The sequence below is a fragment of the Ooceraea biroi genome, chromosome 12 (assembly GCF_003672135.1).
Source record: "Ooceraea biroi isolate clonal line C1 chromosome 12, Obir_v5.4, whole genome shotgun sequence".
Lineage (NCBI taxonomy): Eukaryota > Metazoa > Arthropoda > Insecta > Hymenoptera > Formicidae > Ooceraea > Ooceraea biroi.
The window spans coordinates 7,056,447-7,077,752 of record NC_039517.1 but is presented as its reverse complement, the minus strand read 5'-3'; the positions used below and the strand labels follow the sequence as shown (position 1 = coordinate 7,077,752).

Below are 21,306 nucleotides of genomic sequence, written 5' to 3'. Positions count from 1 at the left end.
CATTGAGTGGGAAAAAATACAGAGCGGATTCCGCACACGGTTTTTCGTTCCATTTTGACAGTGAGCACCATCCGTGCAGGTACCTGCGTTGTGTTTTTCTGCCGCAAGCGGACTTCATCAGCTAATCGTCTCTCAGGTTTGCTTCTTTATAAATTCTTTAGCGGATTTAATAGATAATCGATATCTGGAATCTGAATAATGGATATATGGCGGCTAGAATGTCAAGTAATCGCTATTCGTCGCGAGTTTCTAATTTATTGGGTCGTCCGGAAAGTGCGTGCCGATTTTGAAGGAAAATTCAAAGGCAACATTTTTTTATGTCGATAAATATTTATTGACTTATGTATGCACCGTTTTGTTTCACAACCTTTGTCCATCTTTCACGCAACTGGAAGATTCCATTCTCCCAGAACTTCTTAGGTTTCTCGGCGAAAAACTCCTCAAGGTGGTTTTTTATGTCGATCAAAGAGTTGAAGTTCTTGCCGCTAAGAGAATTTTGCACAGACCTAAATAAGTGAAAGTCTGAAGGTGCAATGTCTGGTGAATACGGTGGGTGAGGTAGCACATCCCAGCCAAACTCCAACAATTTTTGTCGGGTAGTCAAAGAAACATGAGGTCTGGCATTGTCCCGATGGAACACGACGCCCTTCCTATTAGCTAATTCTGGACGTTTTTCCTGAATCGCTGTCTTTAATTCGTCCAGTTGCGAGCAGTACTTATCTGCATTTATCGTTTGGTTGTGTGGTAGGAGCTCATAATATAGGATTCCTTTCCAATCCCACCAGACACAGAGCATGACTTTTTTTGGATGAAGGCCGGCTTTCGGAGTGGTTAATGCTGGTTCATTTCGCTTACCCCAGGATCTTTTTCGTTCTACATTGTTGCAAATGATCCATTTTTCGTCACCCGTCACTAATTGCTTCAAAAATGGTACGTTTTCGTTGCGCTTGTACAGCGAGTCGCAGATGGAAATGCGATCCATTAAATTTTTTCGGCCAAATTATGCGGAACCCATACATCATAGCGACTTACGTAACCAAGCTTCACTACATGATCGTGGACAGTGGTTTTCGATATTTTCAGTATCTCTGCTAATTCACGTGTCGTGTAGCGCGGGTTATTCTCGATCGGTGTCTTGATTTGGTCATCATCAGTAGTAGAGGGTCTGCCCGAGCGTTCTTGGTCTTTAAGGTTAAAATCACCAGCTCTAAACTTAGCGAACCACTTACGCACGGTTCTTTCAGCTAAAGCGCCTTCTCCGTAAACAGAACATATCGAATTTGTTGCTTGTGAGGCATTTTTGCCTTTCCGGTAATAGAAAAGCATCAAGTGTCTAAAATGTTCTTTGTTTTCTTCTATCTTCAAAAGAGTACAAAACTGACACGAATCAATTTATCTGAAACAACTTTTTCCCTAAAGATGCGTTGAAATGTCACCTTTAAGCATATGTATATAAATCGTATGTTTTCAATAACATTGATATATTCAGACATGTTCCAACGCCATCTATTAAAAATCGGCACGAACTTTCCGGACGACCCAATATATCATTAAGCGTCTCGGTAACTAATCTTTGAATCGAAAACTTCTTCGAGCAAATCCGCTTGAAGTGAAATGAGGATTAAAACTACACCGTCTAGACGGTTGAAATTTAGCTTCCGAAGATCCTTTTGTTTTCGAATGCTTTTGATTTGACCATTGATTGATTTGATTGTCGCGTATATCATAGGGAAAAATTGATGATTGTTTGTTGTGCAATTTATTTTATTTGATTTTTATTGGAGAGTCAATCCGAAAACAATTAAAATTTCTAAACGACGTCGCGGTATTTACAGCTATACAAATCTGCGAAATATAAATGCAGTCTAACACGTCTAAAATCTTGCTTTTATACATATTTGCCGTCTATTGGATAGCGAAGAACTCATGCACTTTTTTTATGATGTATTGCGAATCTTACGAATTTTACACAATAATTGATGCGTTCTTAATTTATTTTATTTTTGTCTTTGACTGTTTCATAAAATTGCAATGTAAATATGTCTGCAAGTCTTGCCTAAATAGAACTATCAAGTGGCAGATTCTCAAAAAGAAATTCGGCCTTCAATAGGCCTATTTTTCTTTCCATCGTGACATCTGTATCTTAAAATGTTTTAGATTTTCATTTTTATTGCCTTTTTCTCCTTCGTCTCCTTTTGAAACGTCTTGGATTTTCCGAATTGCTCTTTACAGAATTGAGAGTTTATTATCTATAAAGGTTCCTTTACAAATTTGAGAAATTTAGAGATCCAGAGTTTTAAATGGGTTTGCTTTCTGATGATTTAAGAAGCAAGTTTAAAAGTGAGATAAAATATAGTACCGTAAAGGTAACAAATCATCATAGGACCTATAGATTTCACAAGGACATTCGTCTTTTACGAGTATAATAGGGCATAACAGGTATCCACTTCAAACAGGTAATATCCTGTTGCATGTGGAACATGTGTACGTTAGTAATCGTCGAAAGATTGGTTGAGAAAACAGATCGAGGAAAAAGTGTGTGAGAGGTGAGAAGCCTACGAAGGAAGCGACATGGACAAGGTTACGATGGCGACTCGAGTCGAATTTCTCTCTTTCCTGCGTAGCTCGAAGCAGAAAATGTATCTCTCAGCTCGAGTATCCCCCAGAGATTAATCCCTTCCGGCCGAACGGTTTGAATCGTTATCGCGACGCGATTGTGTTTTACCTAAGCGAATTCGAGCGCGATCCGACAACAGCTGCGACATTCCCTCTCCTCGAGAGGAGTTTCCTTCGGCGGGAAAGCTCAAGGAAACAAGGCCTAGAACGACGATAAAAGTTACTTCCGTAACGCTCGCGACATCAAATGATAATTATCGCGAGTAATATGGAGTAATTATCAAAAGGCAACGCGATAATTGAAGCGTGACATGCCAAGGCGACGTAAGTGCTAGAAAGAGGCAAAATCGACGTTTTATCGCATTCGCATTGTGGGAACTTACGAGCTGTTAATCCAGTAAAACAAATTCCGGCCGCTTATAACGCTTGGGCGCGTGGCCCATTGCAATTATTAAATTACTGATAATGCAGAGACATTATTGAATCAAAGAGTATTCAATTACTAATTATAATTATTAGATCATTAATGACACAGGGGTACGATTACATTACAGAGAATATTTAATTACTAATTATAGCCGACAAATTATTAATGACATGGAGACATAGTTAATTTGGCGTGTCTCGTGTCTTCGTTGCGGGAAAATCGGCTAGATACGCTATAGCTAGTAGGGAAATCGGTTAGCTGGACAGGTTGCGTCGTTCGTGCTAACAAGTCGGGTCTCGTCGCCGTCGTGCATTCCGAAGTGCAGATTCCGGAGCGGTTTTCTTTTAATGGCGAGGGTCGAATCGGGAGGAAGAAAGAGAGACGGAGAAGGAGAAAGAAAGAGAGAGAGAGAGAAAGAGAAGTGGAACGCTTACGGTACTGATTTTCCAGCGTGCATTTAACTCGCCTCGACTCTCTTTCTTTTTACCCTCTGCCAGTTTTCGTTTGCGCAACAAGTGAAGGTCCGCCATGTGGAACAGGATATGTAAAATGTGACCGAACACATCGCCGGCACGCCGTAGAATTCAATTTCGTTTACTCGACGCTAATTGACAGTGCTTCTGCGAGGAAACGCGCACGCAAATAAATGCACACTCTAATTACATCCTTTTTCCTACGCGAATTCTTCCGCGCCGGGGACCGCTTCTTCTTCTTCTTCCACGACGACGGCGTGTTACGCAAAAGGGCATGGCGTCATCGGCGTTCAATGAAGGTAATAGCGGCGATGGAGAATACGGTGCCTGATCGGTATCGGCACGCTTGGGATGCCCGCAATAAATTTGCGTCATATTGAATTGCGATCTATCCGCGCGCGAAGCGCCGCCGACTTTGTTGGTCGATTCGCCGTTTAACAAATCGCGACTCGCGAAAATGTCAGCGACTCGACGAGCAGGTCGTTTGCCCTTGTAAGCGCCGCCGGATACTTTCGACTTTGGCGAGAACGGCGTGTATCAACCGGTTCGTGTAAAAGGATCTCGCTCGCGCTCGATCATCGCGACGTAACTTTCAGCGCGGCCGCGCTCATTCCGAGCGTTTTTCCCGAGGAACCCTTCCTCTTCTTTTTTTATTTTCCTTCTGTAAATTTGGGGACTTTCCTCCTCTTGCTTCGTGCCATAAATTGCGGTATCGTGGTTGCCTTCTGTCCACGCCGTTAACAACTTGCCTATTATTGCCTATTAAGATTAACGAGGCTTCGAATTGCCGTTTCTGCCGAATTCTTGCGTTTACGACGTTTCTTCGCCGTTTCTGAAAAATAGCTCATCCTCTTCTTCAGTAAATCAAAGGGTGTAACTTGGAATAACCCGAGATTAGCGACGACACTTTGTTCGCATTCGATTTGATTCGCGTAGGATGGCACATTGGCTTTCCGAAAATATGTCTACATCTGGTATAAAATTAAATTTCAATTTACTTCTTTCACTCTTCATAATTCTCTAATAATCATAGCTTTGATGCGATCTTAATAAGAGCTTCGTGGCTCGTACACGTTTTTTTTCCCTGAGTGTTACGAGGAAAAAGTTATATAAAGAGATCATCTCTCTAGGATCCCTACGGCTTGTGTTTAGTGTACGCTGACCGAGAACGGGTAAAAGTAATTGCAGGTCGCTCTCGATGTCGTGAGGAACGGTAACATGTAAAGCTGTGTTCTTTAAACTCGATGCGGTGCGAGAAGGACGAAGATACCAGCGGTGAAAGTGCAGGGCGACCAAGAGACGGCAGAAGCTGTGAGAGAAAGGAACTGTTATGTCTATGACACGGACAACATTATCGTAGACAACAGGATTTCAAAAATCAAAGGAAATAAGGACACTCGCTTTTTCTATAGACCTTTTCCGATGCCATTATTTTTATGACAGCCTGCAGCTGTGATTTATGATGCTTTCAAAGAAAATTCTTTTAGCTCGAAATTTAACGCTTACAGTTACATTTTTCGAATGTCTTCTTTTCTAGAAATGCAGAAATGCAATTCGAAAACATGAGATGTAGAATCACTTTATTCCAAGAAAATATTTATTTCGTCTGTCACTAATTCTTCATTTTAAGACTTTCTTATACACCAGTGTTAAAATTTTTGAATTACCTGAAAGGTTGTTAGATCGATTCATTTTATCTGAAAGATGTCTCGACGTTTTTGTCGTAGAAAAGTCGAATTAGCGATGCCGTATAATTTCAGCGGAAAAAATGCTGGACTTTCTAAATCGGTAATCTGTCTATTGAATGCATTATTTTAGTTTTATTTTTGTTATATTTTTTATTAGTTTGTACTTGGTAAATATATTCCATTGTTCAAGGTCCAAGATTTGGACACGGATCTATGTCCTTGTAGCGCTAACTATTACCTAACTATATTCATTCTGAGAAAATGTAGAAAGAGGAAATAACATTTCTCAAAAACTTTTAATAAAAGTAAGAGTATTTTCAAGGTCCAAGATTTGGACACGGATTTATGTCCGTGTAGCGCTATTACCTAACTATTTATTCTGAGAAAATGTAGAAAGAGGACATTTCTCAAAAAATTTGAATACAAATTTATTGTCGAGTATTGTCGTCTTACATTGTTCAAGGTCCAAGATTTGGACCCGGATTTATGTCCGTGTCTTAATCTTATGTCCGTGTAGCGCTAATGCCTAGTTCTAAGAAAATATAGAAAGTGGAAACAGCATTTCTCAAACAATTTTGAAAATATAGAAAGAGGAAACAGCATTTCTCAAACAATTTTGAGAAAAATAAGAGTATTGTCGTCTTACAAAAAGAATCTTACTAAAGAGTCGTACTAAAATTTCTAAAAAGCGTAGTCATCTATTGTCTAATTTCAACTTGAATTTCTAACTAACAAATTTGGAATGCGTCCGTTACGATTGATAATATCGAGATTACCGCATCGCGCCTCGTGTTTACGCACTTATTTATCGCGGTAACTTGACGATAAAACGACAGCGTCGCGCATCCGACGCTTTATCGGAATTCGCGGAGAGCCGGCGCCGATTAAAATCATTCGATGCTCGCTTGTCGCGGAACTAATTGGCGTGGATGCACACAACAGCGATTCTTCTGTGTTAATCTCAAGATTAAGCTCTTTTTACCGCGATACATTTTAGCATTGTTTACATAATAAATATGCGAGATGCATGTGCAAGTACGCGATAAGCAGATGCACGCACCTGCTTGTATCGCATGATAAAATACTTTGGAAACAACGCTTCGCGTGACAATAAGAAACAAACCGAGAGAAATATATTGGGTTGGCCAAAAAGTAATTGCGTTTTTTTAAATATAAATAAAAGGCGAATTTTTCATGGAAAACAAAAACTTTATTAAAAATATATTGTCCATTTTGTTTGATTATCTTTTGCCATTTTTCAGGCAACTTCATGATTCCGCGCTCAAAACAGTTCTTATCTTTTTCAGCAAAAAACAATTCCAACAACGATTTGATATCCTCATCAGCAGTAAAGGTTTTACCATTCAAGGCGTTTTGCAAAGAACGAAACGAATGGTAATCTGATGGTGCCAGGTCTGGCGAATATGGTGGATGTGGTAACATCATGGTAACACATCCCATCCAAGCTGCAACAATTTTTCACGAGTGACCAAACTTGTACGTGGTCTAGCGTTATCATGGTGAAACACAACACCTTTGCGATTCACCAATTCTCGACGTTTCTGTTTGATGGCATCATTTAATTTATCCAGTTGACGACAGTATACGTCTGAATTAATGGTTTGATTCCTTGCAAGCAGCTCAAAATACACAATGCCTTTAAAGTCCCACCAGACTGACAGCATAATCTTTCTTTGGTGAATATCTGCTTTTCAAGTGCTTTCAGCAGGTTCATCACGCTTGCTCCACCATCTTTTTCGTTTGACGTTGTTGTAGACGATCCATTTTTCGTCGCCTGTTATCATACGTTTCAAAAATCGATCATTTTCCTCACGTTTCAAAAGAGAATCGCAGATGTCAATACGCTTAGTGAGATGAATTTCTTTGAGCTCATGTGGTACCGAAATATCGAGCTTACTAATGTATCCAAGTCGTTTTAAATGGTTTTCAACACTCGATTTCGATATGTTAAGATTCTCAGCAATCTCTCGTGTCGTTAAACGCCGATTCGAATCGATCAGTGCCTTTATTTTGTCATCATTAATTTCGATTGGCCTTCCTGAGCGTGGTGCATCTTTCACATTAAAATCTCTAGATCGAAATTTAGTAAACGAATTTTGACACTGCCGCAGTTTTAAAGCATCTTCGCCATATACATGACATAACTTTTTATGAGCTTGCACAGCGTTTTTCCCTTTTCGGAAGTAATAAAACAAAATATGAGGAAAATGTTCTTTTTGATTTTCCATTTTGAAATCGACGGCAAAGAAACAATTGTTAACGAAATCGTGTACTTTCTTTTTCTAAAACAAGCTTGAACCGTGAGTTGTTAACCTACATAATGAATTTGCGGTTTAGAATGAAGTTCGTTACATTTCAAGACATGTATGTCCATCTATTGGAAAAAAACGCAATTACTTTTTGGCCAACCCAATAGATGTTCGAAAAACTTTTCTCTCGCGCGTTGCGTCTTTTTTTTCTCGGTTATATCTCAGTTGCATATCGAAAATTATTATTGCGGGCGCGTATTGATAAGTCGGCGCGCTCGGCGGCATTCCATCTTGGAACGGTACGGTGCGGCCAATCACGTGGCGGGCGCGCGGTCACATGACGCGCAGGCGCAAGCGGGCCGGCAGTTACGAATGCGACGCAGCACGCGCGCGTGTCGTTCGCGGTTTCGCGACGTTTTATAAATAAACCGGTGCATCGCGGATTCGCCGTCGATGCCGTTGTCGTTTCGCGTTGTCGTGCGGCGGCGACGCGCGATTCCGTTCCGATTTCGCGCATCCGGAAACGGCGACGACCGTTCTCCGCAGTCCATCGTACGATTTACGGAAGAGGTAAGGAGGGGGAGAGGTACGATTCGGACGGAACTATCAGCTCTATGAGACGAAGTTGTCTGCAAGTGGCACTGCCGAGGGAAGTGCATGGAGCTCGCGGTGCAGGTGCGCTGAATAAAACAATCATTTATGAAAAACGTGGATCTAAAGCTCGCAGTTTTTACGGAGTTTCGAACACGGTAAGAACGCTTTCGAACGTCGCATTATAACAGTAGACGTATCGCGTGGCATTGGCGTCGGCGTTGCACTCGAAATGCCTCGAATCTCCGAAAAAGATTTCTTCGTCGCGACCGCTTTTTCGCCGAATCTGGAGACTCGCGATTGCATTTGTCATTCTTTATGAGAAACGTGCGTAACACGCGTTTTAGGATTTCTCCGATTTCCAGAGATTACTCTGGATTATTCTGGGATCGTACCGGAGACTTGAAAGCCTTAAAAAAGCACTTGGAGAACGCCATCTTCGAGCAAAGCCAAATGCACTTTAAATTTTCAATATGGCGCTCGGTGAAACCGGCGATCGTCTGTCGATGATTGAGATAGCTCGTTTGCCACACGGCGCTTCTTCACTTTGTTGCAGCAACGAGATATCGGCTTGTTGACTGTTTAATTGCGCCGTTGGTACGTAGAGCACATAAAAATTCAGGATCGCTGTAATAAAGTGTCGCGGCGAGTAAATGCGATGTGCGTCGGAGCGCATCGTCCACTTGGTGTAATCTCGAACAGCGTATAGATGTCGCGATCGGATCGAGACGGTTGTACGCGAAACCCGTGATTTTATATTCTAGTTCTAAGCATATGACGCCTAATAGCTGCGAAACGACCACTGACAGCGAGTGGAACGATATTTTCATGTTGCGCGCGGGATAGAGCGAGACAACGATTTATCTCGAGACAAATCGTTCCGCTAAATAGGCCTTTACTTTCGTGCGTGGCGAGGGACACTCCACCGGGAATATTCCGTTTGTTTACGTCAACGGCAGCCTTCGTGCGCGAGTAGGAGAGAAAAAGAGAGAGAGAGACGAGCATACGCGAGAGAAAAAGAGGGAGTGATAGACAGAAAGAGATAGACGAAGACGAAGACAAAGGATCGCTCGAGCGACTATCGGCTGCATTCAGCGCACTTTCACTCGACGACCCGAGCAAATCGTGAGCGCGCGTGCGCATGATTTCGGTGGCGGTGAATCGTAACAGATTTCGCGCGGCCGATCGATCGATCAAGCCGCGGTACAATCGTTGACACAGGAATATATGGACGGAGCCTTTTACGAGGGGAAGCTGAGATTAGCGGTAAGGGGAGAGCACTGGCACTTCGTGTAACTTCGGCTGTTCGGGTATGTTCGGTTCCGCTAGTGACATATATATATGTACGATGAGTTATTGCGTTGTGTCGGAATGTAGCAATCGCATTAATGCAAAAAGGAAAAATTGGCAATAACGTATGAAAGAAAATAATGGTCCGAACATTTCTTTTCCTCTGTAAGTAAAACATACAATTGTAGGTTATACACAATGCCGGTAAAACGTTTCAGATATTGTTATGTGTTTATTATTATTTAAATTTATTATTATTGTGTTAAGAAAGAATTTTGGCTTGTTTATTATTATATTCATATGAACAATTGTTCGATAACAGTTTTTCATTTATAGTTTTTATTAATTATGAATTAATAAAAACTATAAATGAAAAACTGTTATCGAACAATTGTTCATATGAATATAATAATAAACACATAACAATATCTGAAACGTTTTACCGGCATTGTGTATAACCTATAATTGTATGTATTTTACTTACAGATGAAAAGAAATTTTCGGATCATTTTCTTTCATAAGTTGTTGCCAATTTTTCCTTTTTGCATTAATGCGACTGCTACATTCCGACACGACGCAATAACTCATCGTACATGTAATTTCAGTATCATAACTTTACAAAACTTTATCAAGTGTCATTCGGGCGATGTCGAGAACAGCCGAACTCGCCCGATTTGCCAGCAGCCTCTCCTTACCGCAAATCTCGTAACCCCCCTTGCCTAAGTTCGTAGCATAGGCTCCGTCCATATATTCCTATGTCAATGGGTACAATCGCGAATGAGGATCGTCCGCGATCGGTGACGAGAACGCGCGAGGATTCGCGAGCGAGTGAACGAGCGGGGAAGAGACAGAAAGAGAGAGAGAGAGAGAGAGTCTCGTGAATCGAGAAGCGATCGTGTCGCTCGGTCGCGAATCGCGGAGTGCGGTCGGCGGTCGGGCGGAGGGCGGGGGGGGGGATTGACAGGCGGCCATGTTTGGTAGCGGCGGCCGCACGTGTCGACGCGGCCAGTCGCAGCTACGCGGCCAGATGGAGCACGTGCGCGCACGTGCGTGCGCCCGTGATACGAGCGCTCGCTGACGGGCTTGCTAATTCTGCCCGCAGGTATAGCGAGGGACGCCAAGGACGAGTAGCGTGAGGGTACTCCCGTGCGGGCCGACGAAGCGACGCCACCGTCGCGACGCCACATCTGGTGATTCGAAGACCCACCGACGGACGGACGGACGGCGAGAGGGAGAGCGAGAGGAAGGAGGGGGGCCACCGTGGTTCTCGCGCGTGCGTACTGGCGCTGTCGAGCAGTCAACCGGTGGCGAACATCATCCGCTCGTTCGACTCGAAACTCGTGAGAGATCGTCGCGAGCCGGTCGATCCGCGTTGAAATTGGACCAATTGCCGCGATTGCCGTCGCCGTGTCGTCGTAATCGCCCCGACGTTCTCGCACGCGCGCGTGTGTCCTTCGTCCAGTGGGTTTGTTTACGCCGCGTCGGTCGTCGCGCGCGCACGCTTCGTCGTAACCGAGTTTCGCGAAGTGAAGGAACAAGCGAAGAACGAAGAGATCCGTCGTATCGACGTCCTCGTCGTTTTCTCGGTACTCCCGGTAGTCGCGAATAAACTCGGGCAGCGGTAGCCGCGAGTGTTTTTCGCGGACTCCGGTGCGAGAAAGGGAGACGGACCGCGCCGGCGGATGCACCGGTGTGTCCTTCGAGGCGCGCGCTCCCCGCGCGTTTTCACGCGACACAGATCCTGATCTTGGTACTGCGACGCGATTCCTCCGCGAGGCTCTCGTTCGTTCGTAAGTACTTACTTCACGCGCGTTTACTCGTAAGCACGCGAGCGCGCGCCGTCGTCATCTCTGTCGTACGGGACGATACGCGTGTAACGACCGTGGATCATCATCGGGATCGCCGGTGGCGCGTTGTCGTTTTCGTCGTCGGTAGTGAATGAAGGGCTGACAGAGAAGGGTGTGCCACGGGTCAGTTCACGTGACGAACCAATGGAGTGATGCAGTGCCGTAGTGTTAGTGACCAGTGCCGCGTGTCCGTTGTTTGGATTACTTGAAGATGCCTTCGTCCGGTGGCGGATATTATGACGACAGGAATCCTCTGCTCAAGGGCACCTTATCGAGGTGAGTACGATTTCCGTACGAACTTGGATTTCTTACATGGTCTGGCATGCGTTTTCGACCTGGCGAGAGATGGTACCGCTGCGAAATACCTGAATAGAAAGTTGGCAAGTGTCGCATTGTGTATATGTGTGTACGCGTGCGTACCGTGCCGTAGCGTCACGAGTAGCGAGATTCGGGATTTCTTTCTAGTAAAGGGAATAATAAAAAAATTCGTTTAATAGCTTTTAATAAAAGCAATGATAGATTTCCGTGTACATAAATTTCGCAGTTACTAATATTCAAATGTTTGAATATTGGATAGAGACATATTTATTGATTCACACGTTTATTATCATGAATAATAATGTCCATTCATTATTAGGAGACACGATAATAATGAATGATTAAATTACCGATAATGCTAGCAATAATATTTTCAGCAATTTCTATTAAACATACACGAGTATCAAATTTATCATACTATTATTCTTATTTTCCCGTAATTTATCTTTTTTCTGAAACGAGCACCATGTAACATGACTGCCAAGTATTATTATACAATATTAATCACAGAGTACCATCGCGCTGTGTCTAAAATATTAATTAGCAATATTCATTGCCGACCACCATTGGCTCCATGGTCGTTGATACATGCAGATATTCTTCGAAGGATACCTTCGACCTGCGTATTTTACATATTTTCGATATAGACGCGAGATATAGTTTATCGTTTTCTACTTTGAAGACGCGCTGCAAGGAGGGAGAGAAAAAGAGAGCTACTTCTTGCAGTCGAGTGAAAAGCACGTTCCCTCTGTAGATGTGTTGTTGAGAGTTAATACGACGCGGTCAGCATTTTCGCCACACATTTAACGCCAACTGCGACTATCTAAAGTACTACGCTTACGTTTAGATGGCGTGTACATGGCGTTTGCTTTGCTAAAATTCAGCTTTAGACGACCGCGTTTAACGCTAAACGAGAATGAGGCGCTGCAAATTAATCGATCCCCGTTTTGCATACGGCCGTTGAAAGCTGTGCTGTCTTACCTGAAAATATATTCAAAATGCTTCCTTGTCAACGTGTATTACGTTAATACCGCAAAATACGATTATGTGTAATAGTTCATGATATCGTCAAATCGGTGACAGTTTTATTAGAAACGTGGCACCAAGTAAAACTCGCGGGTTGAAATTACGTGCAAGCTAAATAAATTCTTTTCAGCAGTTTATTAACATTTATTTATCTGTGTTGTAAATTGCTCTATATGTGGACAAAAATGTTTTTAAGCAATTGTTTCTTGTTAGACGCGTTTCAGCCAGGTCGCCTTTAATATTTAAGTATTAACAAATATTTCGGCACGGCTCCAGAAAAACGGTAGTCTCGATCGTAACAATGCACGATCTCACATTATGCATTTGCAATCGTTATCCTTGGCACGACCCTGCCGAATGCAAAATAGCGTACGAAGGGCAACGCGTGTCGATGATATCCGATTTGCGTCTCGTTTACACACGTACGCGTAGCCTTCGTGCGTTCAATATAATGATCGAGCGCGCACGCAGCTTTGTCTTTAATTTACCTCTTCAATATGCGTCAACGTCTCAATTCACTTACCGCAAACCCAAGTGAATTGAATGCAAACGCGTGATTCATAATGATTACTGATATAGATACAGAGAAAAAACGGTTACGAAAATAATAACGAGACAGTCGATTGTTACAAATTTTTAATTTCTACATTCGCAATGAAAAACGTAATCAACTTCTGCGTTCTCTTCGCTTTCGTCCGGGTTTATATGCAAACGCGTGTACGAGCATAATGCTCCGTATAAGTAGGATAAAATGTTTCGTGACTCGATGAATCGCCTCGTAAAAGCCCGTGATGACCGTGGTATCGTCGAGTGTCGGGTTCACATACCTACAAGTACGCACATTTTGCACGTCAGCTTCGTTGTTAACGACGAGAATTCGCGGCGACGTGCACGCAGTATCAGCCCCGGCACTTGGAACAATACTCACGTAATGCCGTCACGGCTGTCCTCGAATTTCGCAAAATAACGTAGAGACTTACACGCGTTGACTTATATTCAATGTAAACGTAATTAATGACTGTGCAGCTGGTAGAATAATAATTTCGCTGTTTACACACCTTCCCGCTCGAAATATTCGCGAGCCTTTTTAAGCATAGGCAGCATATATCTCTCGTTGACCACAGATACACACTCGGCAGTCGTAATCGCTTCCCAAATTGCGCGAAAAAATCACAAATGAGGCGAACGTCCTCGACGTTGCTTGAGAATTGCATTTATTAATAGTTTGATTGAATTAATAGAGTCGTAGCCGTTTAATAGTAATGATTATAATAACGCATATAATACGCTGATTATTAATGTAGAATATTATTAGCGAGAAGTGCTGTTGAATACAACCTGCATACTATTAATCTAATTCCGAATTAATTTGATTCGAATTAATAATAGCGTTAGCTCTGGGACTCTTACTATCAGATATATTTGACTATCGCGGGATTGGTATAAAAACGAGTCAGATCATTTTCGGACAATGAGTCACTTCTTTTTGATGTACATTAGATAAGAGCTGGAATTAGAAAACATTCTTACAATTCTGTGATTAAGTTCCTCGCCGTAAAGATCGCCTGAGGAACGAAGAGAAAGTTAGTCCGAGCGGACGTCGCCGATGACAATAATAACTCAATAACGAGGCAAGTTCGAGCGCGTTTTATTCCCGATTCTGTCGAAAGAGTACGTCGCCGTCGTTCCGAGTGACGCGTCCGTCAATAAGAATCGCAGGCGTGGAATTCCTTTCACCGTGGCCGATCATCGTTTCGCCTCGAAGGAAACGAAGAGAGGTTTCCTCGGGACGCAGCGAGCTCGAACGTGGAAACGGCTGATTTTTCGACACGCTGAACTTTTCAATCTCATATCAATTACTGTAAACGTATCACGAACGCTCACTCGCATGTGTATAAAATGCAATTTAGGAGAATCGCCCGTTTATTAACTTGATCAAACTCCCGACTTTTGTCTCCATCCATTAAAAAATTACATTTATTTAATTATATTTCGCCACATGTTTAATACGCGTTTCCCGTCCTTTGCCCTCGGAATTCGACCTTCCGCGGAATTTCTAAATTGTTTTCGATGATGAAATGAACGAAATCCTCAGAGCGATCGCGGCGAGCGTGTATTTTCTCATTTGGCTGACGAGCCTTCGCAACTCCCGTTTGTTCAGGCGATTCTTGGAGGCGCGCGAAATATTGGGTCGTCCGGAAAGTGCGTGCCGATTTTGAAGGAAAATTCAAAGGCAACATTTTTTTATGTCGATAAATATTTATTGACTTATGTATGCACCGTTTTGTTTCACAACCTTTGTCCATCTTTCACGCAACTGGAAGATTCCATTCTCCCAGAACTTCTTAGGTTTCTCGGCGAAAAACTCCTCAAGGTGGTTTTTTATGTCGATCAAAGAGTTGAAGTTCTTGCCGCTAAGAGAATTTTGCACAGACCTAAATAAGTGAAAGTCTGAAGGTGCAATGTCTGGTGAATACGGTGGGTGAGGTAGCACATCCCAGCCAAACTCCAACAATTTTTGTCGGGTAGTCAAAGAAACATGAGGTCTGGCATTGTCCCGATGGAACACGACGCCCTTCCTATTAGTTAATTCTGAACGTTTTTCCTGAATCGCTGTCTTTAATTCGTCCAGTTGCGAGCAGTACTTATCTGCATTTATCGTTTGGTTGTGTGGTAGGAGCTCATAATATAGGATTCCTTTCCAATCCCACCAGACACAGAGCATGACTTTTTTTGGATGAAGGCCGGCTTTCGGAGTGGTTAATGCTGGTTCATTTCGCTTACCCCAGGATCTTTTTCGTTCTACATTGTTGCAAATGATCCATTTTTCGTCACCCGTCACTAATTGCTTCAAAAATGGTACGTTTTCGTTGCGCTTGTACAGCGAGTCGCAGATGGAAATGCGATCCATTAAATTTTTTCGGCCAAATTATGCGGAACCCATACATCATAGCGACTTACGTAACCAAGCTTCACTACATGATCGTGGACAGTGGTTTTCGATATTTTCAGTATCTCTGCTAATTCACGTGTCGTGTAGCGCGGGTTATTCTCGATCGGTGTCTTGATTTGGTCATCATCAGTAGTAGAGGGTCTGCCCGAGCGTTCTTGGTCTTTAAGGTTAAAATCACCAGCTCTAAACTTAGCGAACCACTTACGCACGGTTCTTTCAGCTAAAGCGCCTTCTCCGTAAACAGAACATATCGAATTTGTTGCTTGTGAGGCATTTTTGCCTTTCCGGTAATAGAGAAGCATCAAGTGTCTAAAATGTTCTTTGTTTTCTTCTATCTTCAAAAGAGTACAAAACTGACACGAATCAATTTATCTGAAACAACTTTTTCCCTAAAGATGCGTTGAAATGTCACCTTTAAGCATATGTATATAAATCGTATGTTTTCAATAACATTGATATATTCAGACATGTTCCAACGCCATCTATTAAAAATCGGCACGAACTTTCCGGACGACCCAATACATACATCGGAGCGAGCGCGGAAGTCACGGCGCCGCCCTTCTGTTCTCATTATCGCGCGCGCGGACGCCAAGGGGCGCCATGAGGACGGGGACCCTCGCGGCACTTTCTCTATTTACTGCCCCCTCCGGTACTCGCGCAGGCCGTACGTCGCCGATATCGATTCGCACATTCGCGGTAAATTGCGGGGATATAAGGTAATTGGAAGAAAATTAAGGGCTGGATAATCGAACGGCGGCATTTCGAGGAAATTACGCACGGGGAGAGGGGGGGGGGGCGTCGGGGCATACGCGTACGTATCTCACCGCTAATCGCGTGTTTCCGTCGTCGGCGAGTATGATACGTCGCTTTTTCTCGATTCTCGATGGGATTAAGAGGCGTGTAATTTGAATGAGGTTTTTATGCGCTCCCCGCGCAGGGCACGCGGGGAGAGCACGAGATTATTATACCCGCGAGGAAAACAGCAGCCTGCTTTTTCAGCTGCGCTTTCTACGCACTCTACGCGTTCTCTCTCTTGGAACTGTCACGTCCGCGACGTTTACGGTTCGAGTTACGCGAGACACGCGGCGATCTTTTGCGAAACTTCCGTTGACGTGTACATGACATTTGATTTTCGAGAGAATAGATAGAATCGATGTTATCTTATCACCTCGACGGAAAGACAGTGTTTCAGGCACGTACGTAGTGATCTTCCAATAGAATTTTATGCCCGTGATAAATACGTTTCGAAACTCGAGACGGATAAAACACAGTTATGCTATTTTCTACTTTGCGCGTGGTAATATCAGACGCGAGTCGAGCGTGAAGCACGGAAAGGGGGAAAGGGAGAGAAAAGGCCGTTCGCAGGGGGGCGTAGGAGGAGGACGATGGCGCCGTGTTTCTTTTCTCATTATCGTAGCCGCGGGGTTCCGACACTGTGCAACGCCTCTGGTACGTTGACCTATTTTCTGTCCGGTAATCTCCCGTATCTCCGCATCGTCGATTACGTGACAATTTTAGCAGAACCTTCAATGGAATCGTCTTTTATTCTCCGCTCCGAAATTTCAATTAATTTCTATTAACTGCTACAAGCAAGACATATTACGTGAATAAATATTTCATATTCATATTTATATTATTATATTATTATTTATATTATCACATTGTCTATACTGCGATTTAAATAAAAGAATACAATTCGAACGCAGTGATAGACGATGCGATAAGTTCTGAAATGCTGAAACGCTGAAACGTGAGATGTTGCACGCGATGTCCCGCGTGCGAAACACGATTTACAAAGTTGTTGCGCTTTGTTCAGTGCACTTTGATTTTTCTTGTTTATTATCGCGTGACGCGTGAGGGTGGGTTCGCCGTTCTTGAGTCCGTTTTGACATTTTCACCCGCTATCAGCAGGTAGCGGCGACCGAGCGGTGAAAGAGCGATGGAGCTGATTCCAACACGAACGCGCGCGACACGAGAGAAGGAAATTTTTCCTCCCGACTTCGAGGCCGGGTTTGAAGTTTGGGGTCGAATGGGGCGAGCTTATCGGTCGCACGCATCGTCACGCCCCGAACATAGCTTCGAAGACTTTAACCCCCGAGTGAGCGTTCGCGATTCTGCCGCGCTCAGATTAAAGTTATTTCCCTCATACGTGACGATTATACAAGATATCATCTTATAACTTTGTCCGTCTTCACGTTCAATTTGGAGCGGCGTTTTGCAAACCGACAGTGTCTCGTAAAACGACAACTTCCTCTCGCGATCGTTGCACAGGTGCACCACGAGATCTCGAGAAAATCGATTTTCGATAATGTTCGATTTGTTTCATCTTCATTCGAAATAATGTCGAAATATGAATGAGTGCGAATCAGTTAACAGTTAATATCAATTAACATCGATGGAATGCATAGATTGTATGCATTCACACGCAGATATGCGTTTATTTATTGTCACCAATTATTTTAGAAGTATATCATATTTTTTCTTCTTACTTTTCGACGCGAGTTTTGCGAGTTGATCGAAGCAATCTTTTTTGTAAGAGTTTTCAGAGTAGTTCGCAGCCACGACTGATAAATGCGCACGAATGTAAGAAAGGAGACAACTTGCGTGCATAATCTTATCTGGGGTCCGCGGTAACAGCGATATACGTACGCGTTTATTCGTCGTAAATTGCTTTGAGAAAACACATTTGGCTCATTAGTGTGTCGAGGCTGTAGGAACGAGGTAATCGGATCAACCGAGAATTCTTTTAGATACATTAATTACCTAAAAGCTGTCCGAGTGGTTAATTAAATTTTCGGCTACAATTAGATGCGGAATAAAAAATTATTCGATGCTACGCGAGGGGAACTAAATTAAAAGCATGGTTTATTAACAAAATCCTTCTGACTCATGGCAGTTTTTCAGCGATAATCAACTGACGTTTCTGAAGAAAAAGAAAGAATATTCTTTCGTATAATTCCGCATAAAAATGAGCAATGCAGTTTGTCATTTGCATTCTAGATTTAATAAAAATTTTTTGACGGTTTTTCTCAGCAAATATCTCGAAAAATGTTTAATTACATGGCTATTTAACATTATTTTATCAAAACTTTTAACTTTATGTATTTTATTATTATGTTAATTGGTTTTTTTTATTAAACTTATAAGAGCACTAATGTTGTGGAAGGAAATGAAGGGAATTTGTAATTCTTATTCTGGCAGGATAAAAATAGTTGTTTAATTTCAATCGACGTTCAATTTCCATTTATATAATTTCTACGCAACGCTAAACACGGAAGGAAACAACGTCGCGTAGTCTACCTCGTCGAATTGACAATGATTGAATAAAGCGAGGTACTCTTGTACGCCATCAATAATTCGTAATCAGAGAGAAAGGCCGTGAAGGCGCTTTCGCTCACTGGTTTGTAGCTTATTCGTTGCCGAAACAACGAAACCGTGCAATAATCGTATTCGAGAAGAGAAAGAGCAGCCAGCAGAGGCCGTCGAACTTACATTGATCGCGCAACCTTGAGCTTGCAAGATAATCGGTGGGTGATAAATGCGATAGAACGCAATTACGTGTATCATAGCAATCTTGACAGTGTTGCAAAAAGTTTAATATAAAGTTCAATCTTTTATAGCGTTCTTATATTTATTATAGATATAAAGTTATAGTATGAAGGATACGTAAAAAAGATTATTTTATTGTTAGTAAAAGTAAAAGTCTCTTAAACGGAAAAACATCCATTCTAGATTGAGAAGTGACATGTATAATATTGTAATAATACATTTTAACATTGTAGGTATTGTAGAAATTTGCATTCTCCGCAAATAATTTTGTATTGTAAACATTTACAATTTTACAGTATTTCTTTGAAGTATTTCCTCATAAACAATGTCGCCGATTGAGGTCACAATTTCGCATTTTGCAAAACTCGTTAGTCACGCAATTGATTTCACGAGGCTGATTCGCGCGACAGTTTCGAGGGTACTTTGTTGTAATTGAACATTACATACACATATACGGTGGCATATAATCCGCGAGCGGCGCGTGACTGCACGCCTGTCTCGGACAGTTGATGTTGCAACTTTGGACGCTCGCAACGAGGCATTAGCTGCATAACTAAATTGCATAAATAAGCACAACGTATCGATTACCGGCGCATTATTCACCAGCGTTTTCCTCGAGTTACGCGAATCCTCGGCGAGAATCGTCGCGAATGATCGTCCCTTAAGTCCCTTAAGTAACGAGACCGTGACTGAAACTCACGGTCTGCCTGGCTGTTAACCGCACGCGATCGATTTCTTCATAGATAGCACGCTAATTATGCGGATGGCACGGCCGGTCGATCAGGTATTTCCGGGATGAAATAAGTGTCTTTCAGTGGGAATCGCGCTCGTGGCCATGCGGGAACTACGCGATGACAGTCAATCGTGCGATTTGCATCCGCCAGGCACGACTCGTCATTTCCTACCGTTTCTGCGGAACGTCTCGCTGCTTCGCCATCGCGGCTCGTTCGATCGTTTCATTCCTCGAGTGCATCTCCGATCGATCGCGTTGCGATCTCTCCTCGATAAAAATTCGGGCAACGCGAATACATTGTTCGCAATCCTACGATGCTCTAATGTAGCGCATACCGAGCGAGATAAAGCGTTTCGCTAGCAAAGATTCAAGATACTGGTACTCGAAAATCGTTAAATGCTTTCTCGGCGTCGCGTCGCTTCTAAACGAGACGCGCTTGTTTACGCTCGCCAGTTTGCGATAGCACCGCAAGATAGTCGCCAACGCAGACTTCGCAACGCGATCATGGATCATTGGGTTTTCCCGGCTTTCACGTTGGCGTATCCGTTATTATATCCATCTCCGAGATACCTCTGAAAACCTTCGGCGGAAAAGTCAGGTAAATTCGCTTCCGCTTTGCCGTGAATTGTCGGATTGGCGATCGGCGGCAATCGAACGTACCCGTGCGCGTTTTGGCGAACTTCTGGGCAGAATTGGAGGTTGGCGGTAGCGGATCTCGCGATTAACACGCATATACACCGAATCGGGAACCCCCTGTACCGTACTTTCGCGACGTAACACGCGCGGAAGGCACCGCTCCGCTTGCCGGGCGTTCTAACGGTCGTTAGACTTGTGCGAGAAGCCGCCTGTGCGAGTCCAACACTTTCACCGGCGGATTTCTAACGCGTACCCTGCCGTCTTCGGTCGCGTTCACAACGACGAGGAGACAATCGTCGATAACTCGCGCAGGATCGTCGAGTGCGTACTGTACGATATTTCCGAAGCACATCGCGTAACGTCAACTACCAACTAGTAAAACTAAAAACGTAGTAGATACTTGTATTTTATTCCAAAATGCATGCGAGGCAGTGTTCATTGAGTCTGGTAACACGAGAGTCGAAACTCCGGAAGTAGAGTTGAAGATTGTTGCAGCAAAGTTTCATTTTGAACACGCAAGCGTGTTAATCGCCAACGAAAAGGCGAAGCACGTCCGAATTAAAGTGCGAAGTTTACGCTTACGCTTTATTTTGCGGTTTTGCTCCGTTTGCAGGAGATATTTTTTCAACGACGTTGCATCTGGCTGGTGCAGGTAGAGAAGTACCGAGGAAAGATGGATTACGACGGATGGTTCGTCGCACGTCTCCGTATGTACTTGCATGTGTGGCGAAACGATAATTCTGTTTACATTTTGTTGCAGAAGTTAATTATCGAGTTGTTATGTGAGTTGTTTCTCGATTTCCTGGAATATCTTGATAACCTCGGCGCGCGGATTGACATCTGGCATGCTGAATCCTTTCGATCGAGAGATCGAAAAACAACTCTCGGG

At 43.2% G+C, this 21,306-nt stretch overlaps 1 protein-coding gene across 4 annotated transcripts in view; it reads left to right on the top strand.

The window, feature by feature from the left end:
• Nucleotides 1-21,306, top strand: part of LOC105284176 (AF4/FMR2 family member 4) — a 194,653-nt gene that overhangs the window by 2,893 nt on the left and 170,454 nt on the right. For all 4 annotated transcript variants that reach the window (XM_011347502.3, XM_026974362.1, XM_011347505.3 and 1 more), the window contains exon 2: nucleotides 10,458-11,478. In XM_011347502.3, coding sequence (XP_011345804.1) covers nucleotides 11,414-11,478 — 65 coding nt within the window. In that variant the 5' untranslated portion in view covers nucleotides 10,458-11,413. The remainder of the gene's footprint in view (nucleotides 1-10,457; nucleotides 11,479-21,306) is intronic.